Source organism: Hipposideros armiger, unplaced genomic scaffold (genome assembly GCF_001890085.2).
Source record: "Hipposideros armiger isolate ML-2016 unplaced genomic scaffold, ASM189008v1 scaffold_383, whole genome shotgun sequence".
In the NCBI taxonomy this organism is placed as follows: domain Eukaryota; kingdom Metazoa; phylum Chordata; class Mammalia; order Chiroptera; family Hipposideridae; genus Hipposideros; species Hipposideros armiger.
The window spans coordinates 1,516,025-1,522,769 of record NW_017731733.1 but is presented as its reverse complement, the minus strand read 5'-3'; the positions used below and the strand labels follow the sequence as shown (position 1 = coordinate 1,522,769).

At 35.0% G+C, this 6,745-nt stretch overlaps 1 protein-coding gene across 1 annotated transcript in view; it reads right to left on the bottom strand.

The window, feature by feature from the left end:
• Positions 1-6,745, bottom strand: part of CUBN (cubilin) — a 256,725-nt gene that overhangs the window by 106,442 nt on the left and 143,538 nt on the right. The window contains exons 37-38 of the mRNA XM_019662920.1: positions 1,687-1,892; positions 576-760 (exon numbers count right to left, since the gene is read on the bottom strand). Coding sequence (XP_019518465.1) covers positions 576-760; positions 1,687-1,892 — 391 coding nt within the window. The remainder of the gene's footprint in view (positions 1-575; positions 761-1,686; positions 1,893-6,745) is intronic.

Below are 6,745 nucleotides of genomic sequence, written 5' to 3'. Positions count from 1 at the left end.
AAAACATCAAGTTGCACACTTTCAATACATACAATATTTATTTGTCCAATAAACCTCAATAAAATTGTGAAGACAAAGAATCTGATCGTGTTTCTGGAATGAATACAGTAATCAATATCTGGTTGGCAATGATCGCCACAATTTTTATATTTTTATTTATTTTAAAAGGATCCTTTAAATTTTAATACCCTAACCTACAAATAAGCCACATAATGGGATATAAGATAGGATAAATAATTAAGATATATATATATATATATATCTTATATATAGCTATCTATCGATATCTATCAATAGATGATAGATAGATAAATAGATAGATAGATATGTCTAGATAAAGCCCAAGAGGCAAATTATAATAATGCAAAAAAAACCCAAAACCTTCAATACAAATAAATATAATACCAGAATTACCTTTGTAATTCTAGATTACAGGTAATCTAGAGGGGGTAATCATGATTTAGAGCAGACCATCCCATATAATTTGCTATGCTTGAATAGACATTAACTTAGATTTATTTTTGCCAAAAGCAATTCACCAAAAGTTATAATATCAATTACACTTGGAAACTCACCCTTAATTTGTCATAGTAGCAGTTTTCTGCCGATTCAATGTCTAGCTCCAGGATTCTACCATGGACAACTTGAGAGGCATTCACATTTACTATCCATTGGTACTCAGAGTTGTGGGGGTAATTTCCAGGCCATAAGGGAGAGGCAACTTTCCCATGAGTTCCCACAATATTATCATTGCCAAATACTAGGAGGAAAAACAGAGCAGTAAATCAGAACTACTTAGAACAGCTCTCTAATTAAATTGAAAAACAAAAGGCAAGGGGTGTTGAAAAGGATGGACTTTTAATTGACTATAATTTCTTTTCTGAACACTGAAAGAAATACTGCTTCCCTTTTGGTTTCTGTGCTATCTGTTAATTCATGGAGAGGGTGATTTTGTGAATGAAACTCCATCTTCTTAAAAGGTTGCATGATGTGAAAAGAGAGGAAAACCTCCCATTTGAAAAAGGGTTGGTTCCCAGACCCCGGGGGACTTGCAGACATGGGAAGGGGGGGGCTGACCAGCCCTGTTCTTTAATTTTAGTTTACCTATTTTACTTTGTCTTACAAAAGAATAAAACATGTTTTTAAAATTGAAAAGGAGAAACTAACATTTGGGAACCACATATATAATGGATAATTATGAAAAAGTTGAGTTAGAAAATAAAAATATTTAACATTTTATGCTATTAGAAGAATACCCTGTTGTAATAATATCTGAGCGCTTAAACCAAACGCAAAGTAATATTTAAGGTTTTTAATTTGAAGAATATAGAGTTTATGGGATCAAATGAAAGACATTTCTACAAATATACCAAACCTGCACTATAATACCTTCAAAGACTCTTTAACACAATATCACAAAAAATCCTTTAACAATTAACTAGAACCAAAGCTTAAGAAAAATGGAACCCTTGAGTGTTCTCGCTGGCTCTTAATGAGCCATTCATGTATAATTTAGTTTTTCAAATATATTATTAATATATAATTAAGTAATTCCACAGAGACAATAAATAGAGGAGAATAGTGTAGAGCTCAGGATTGTTCTTAGTGCATTCCTGAAAGGAGTGTTATTTTTTCTGCTTTGTAGGACTCATTTTGGAAGCCATCACTGAAACAGAATCAACTTACTGTTGGTAAATGTGGCCTGGAAGCCTATGCCACCACCGGAGCCATCGGAGACAAACCGAATCCACAGGATATGCCCAACAATAGAGGAATAATTGAGGGGGAGGACATTTCCACAGTACCGTCCCACCAAGTGACCAGTGGCGTTTCCTTCCCGGATCTCTACAAAATCTCGGCTACAGTCTTGAGACTCTTCCAGTTGGAAAGTTCTGATTTGGAACAGAAAGGAAAAAGAAAATTTTAGGGCGATACAATTGACAGAATACATTTTGGGATTATCCTGAACCACATCACATGCTGGGTTAACCTGTTCACTTTCTTTACCTTTAATCGCAATAGTTTCAGCTAACTATAATAATTTCTTTCACTGGGGGAGGGGTTATCACTTTGTGAGGGGTGTAAATGTCTAACTATTTATTGTACTGTTTTGTATATCTGAAACTAATTTTAAAAAGAGAGAGATAAATAGAAAACAGCAAATAAAAAAAATTTCTTCACTCAAAATTGTTGAAATACCTAGCCAAGAGATACAAAGATAATTAATACACTGCCTTCAAGGAGTTTTGTTTCTAGGAGGGGGAAATTGAATAAGAATACAGACAAAATATATTAAGAAGCAGACTATCCTAAATGCCATCAGAGCTATAAAGTGGTACAAGAATTGAGAGGCAGAGGTGTCACATTTGATTGTGGGGCTCAGTAATAACTTGATGGAGAGATTTTTTTTTGAGATGGAAATGTAAACATTAGCTGAATTTAGGAGCAGAAATGATGGACAGAGAGTGCATGCCAGCAATAGCACATATGCAGAAAAAGGTGGGGCAATAGCACATATGCAGAAATCTGTGAGAGGTCTAGTTTGGCTGGAACTTTGAGTACTTTTAAGAGAAGATCAGGAGCCATAGCTGGGGCAGTATGTTGGCCTAACTTTGGCAGAACTTAAATGCCAATCAAAGGCACGTGCACTTAATTTCTGGAAAGGTAGAAAAAAATATGGCATGTGTAATAGCACAAGCTAGGGTTCAAGCCTGTCCCCTTCTTCTTGTTTTATATTTTGCAATTATGATGACATTGGAGAATACAGGGTGGGAAATATCTATGTCATATCATGGTCCTTAGTAACAGATATAAAGTGTCTGTGACACATAGGTGCTAAATGAATGCTTTTAAAACTTGGTTTTGATGCTTAAAAAACTTGGATATAATCAAGATAATATGGTATTGGTGTAAGGATAGACAGAAGAATGACATAAAAGAGAAAGTCCAGTGAAAAAGCCACAAATATGGAGCCAATACAGCCTAATCCACAGCTTCAATAAATCAATACCTCAACCCCAATCTTACGCAAACTGTAACAAAGAATAGAAAAGAAGAGACAGACTCCAACTTATTTAATGAGGTTAGTATAACCTGGAGAGGAAAATGAATCAAGGAAAGTCAAAAAACAAAAAAACATGTTTAGGTCAATCTCACTTAGCAATATAAATGAAAAATGTAACATAAGATATTAATGAAATGAATCCATCAGTTTGTAAAACATGTAAATCTCAACCAAGCTGAACTCACCATGGTTTAAGATTAGAGGATCTATTAGAACAATTCACGACACACATACACCACCCCCCACACACACAAAGACTGAGAAAAATAGATGCAAAAATATATTAAGATGGAATCAGTGAAAAGAGCAGAAAAGCATTTGCTAAAACTCAACATCCGTTCATCATAAAAACACTTAGATAATTAGGAATAAAAGGAAATTTTCTTAAAGGGATGAGAAATGCCTACCAAAACCTACAGCAAATAGAGGTAAAAATTTTAAAACACTTACTTTAAGTCATTAACAGCACAAAGAAGCCTCATCTCATTACTTTGTTCCACATTATACTAAAGCATTTTCCAGGGCAGTAGGACAAGGAAAAGGAGGGAAAGGTTGAAAGTATTGGAAAAGAAGAGCTATAAATTGTAATTCAAGAGAGCTCATTCATTTTTAAATCTTTACTGAGCACCTTAATGTGTCAGGTCCCCCATCTTCTAGGCACTGAAGACACAGCAGTGGACAAAAGAGACAAAAAATTTTGTCATTCTAAATAATAGGATGGTTATTGAATAAGATAATATACAACAATTAATAGGGTTTTCTTATACCAGCTAACAAAAATTTAGAAACTGTAACTTAGTCAACATTCATTCAACAAATACTTGACACTTTACTATACTGCCAGACACTGTTGTGGGGATCAGGGATAGACAATGAAGAAAATAGATGATGTTCCTCCCGTAGGGGGGCTTATATTCTAGGAGAGATAGATAATAGACTAATAAATAGATATATAATGAGGCAGTGATAAGTTCTAAGTGGAAAAAATAAAGGAAGGAAGGAAGGGTTATTTTAGGTAAGGTGGACAGATTGCATCTGTAGCCTTTAAATGGATGTCATTTTCAATAGCAACAAAAAATAAGGTGCCTAGGAATAAATATAGCAAAATACCTCTAAGAATTTTATAGAAAAAATATGAAATTTTAGTGGACTTAGAAGGAGACTGAAATAAATGGAGCATATTCCAAGTTTAAGAATATAAAGTCAGTAAATATTCTCCCAAAATTAATCTATAAATTCAAATAATTCCAGTAAAATAAAGTATGATTTCATTTATGTAAAATGTAAAACAGAAAGCAATACTATATAGTGTGCATGGATATATATATATATATATATATATATTTACATATATAAGTTTGCATATATACTATATATATTGTGTATGTACATATAGTAAAATTATAAAAACATGTGTGAAAGTGACACACACAAAATTCAAAATATGGGTTACCTCTGTGACAAGAAGGTAAAGTGATATGGATGGGATACTTTTGCTGCCTTATGACATTTTATTTATTTAAAATTAAATTTTAAAGAAAAGTGTAATGAAAGGTTTTTAAAAAAAAGGTAAAGAAAGTGAATGCAAACTACTCTTTTTTTTCAGGAGTAAATAGAGGGATTTTTTGTTGAGAGAAGGAAAGACAAGATAAAGAGAAGAAAGAATGGCCGAGTAAGACTATAGAAAAAAAAAAACTGTTGGGAAGGGGAAAAAAAGGTCTCGAGAATAGAAAATGTACTTCTCAACTGTGTGTATCTCTCAGCCAATGTTCAATATCATGTTGAACTGCGAGATTTCACATGATGGTAAGTGTGGTGCTCTATGTCGGCTAATCGATTAAAATGCTTACGGTCGGAACAACCAGCCTGGAGGCGGTGGCCACCTCAAGTCCCACTCCAGGCCAGTGTATAGGGCACACCTCTGAGCATGCGCTGCCAACCAGACACTGGGACACACTGATTGGTCAGCTCTGCTCTACCATCAGCTTCTCAAGCCAGACACTCGCACCCATAGGTCTCTAGCCAGACAGTGAGTAAGTGGCCCTCACAATCCTATCAAGGAGGGTTACTACAGTACAGATATTCTGGATCTATGTTCTGGAGAGAATTCTAGCAGCAAGCTGTAGCAGAAAGAATCAGGAAATACCCACATCGGGCTAAATGAACTATACATTTGTCTTTCATCTTCCTTGACAATTTGACTTTTTATAATAAAAAAAGTGTATACCTACAATCATTTTTGGCAAGGAATTGTTCTGAATCCATCTTTCAGATGGTTGCCAAGTTTGGCGTTTAACTTCAGGCTCGGTTTTATTGCCAATAAAAGCATCAACACCATGAAATATATTAAAATTGTTTTCTTCTGCCTCTCAGAAAAAAAAGGAGAAAGGGAAGTCATTTTCCCCAGCAGGTGATTTACATGAAATCACCTCTAAAACACTTCTACTCAAAGTGGGAAATGAAGAGCCAGGCCCCACCAACCAACTGAATCAGACTGGATTTTAGCAAGATCTCAGGTGACCAGTATGCACATTAAAGTTTGGTCCAATGGTCCAAAAGATTAGTAAGTGCAGGTCTTTTTCTGTTTTAGTACCAGACCGGTATGATCCAGTGCTAAATGCCAGAAAAGACGTTTGATGAGAAATGATGGTAGGATGATATCTACAAGAATCAAATTCAACTTTTTAAAAAGGTTATTGTTCCTGGAAGCCTTTGTTTGAGGTTGGTACGCTTTGGAAACAAATCTCCCGTTTCCAAACACTTTGGCTAAGCTCGGTTAGCAAAAAATATGACGTGGAACAAAAATGGTATAATCGCTGTTTCTCATTATCTCATTTTGATCCTTGAACCAAGATCAATCCCTTTCTAAAAGCACTCTGTAAGCATAAAATATATTTTTTGCTAATTCCTCTAAAAAAAAAAAAAAAAACCTCCTTTTTAGTTTTTATTTCTCCCCCCTCCTTTTTGTTGCAGATTCAACCATAATTTCTCCAGTTTTTCTCCCTACTCTATTTCACCACAGTGTCCGCAATCCAAACCCCAGGTTTTAGAACTTGACATATCCCATATGCTTCTAATATGCTTCTCACACACCCAAGGAAAGCCCCCAAGCACCCATCTGGATGTCGTTTAGACCAGGGCAGAAGTAACTAGCAGGCCTTGCTTGCCATAAGCTCTTTTCATTTTCCCCTACATAAAGAGAAACACCTTGCATTCTGCAAAATGTATTGTAAAAATAAAACACAAGTGAGTAACACAAAATCATCAAAATTAACTTCTTATGGGTGAGAGAGGAAAAAGCTGAGTCACTACGATTTGTCTACACAAAAATTAGCATTTTAGTGCCCCTTAGACAGTAAAATGGGTGGAACTCGGTTTTTTTGTGTGTGTTTATCTCCCACCTTCTAGAAGGCGAGCCCAGTGCTGTCCAATTGAATTTAACTGGGAACTGCCACCCAAGATACTTTAGAAATGGTAAAATGAGAGAATTTAACATTTCATTGAACATCTGGTATGCATCAGCTTTGTGCTATACGTTTTAAATTTAACATCTTTAATCTTAACAGTGGCCCTATATGTATATGATCATCTGCTATAGATGAAATGAATCTCTCTAGGTTTTAAATAAATAGCTTCTTGACATTAATTTATTAGGAACCCATCAAGAAGTGGGATCTTATG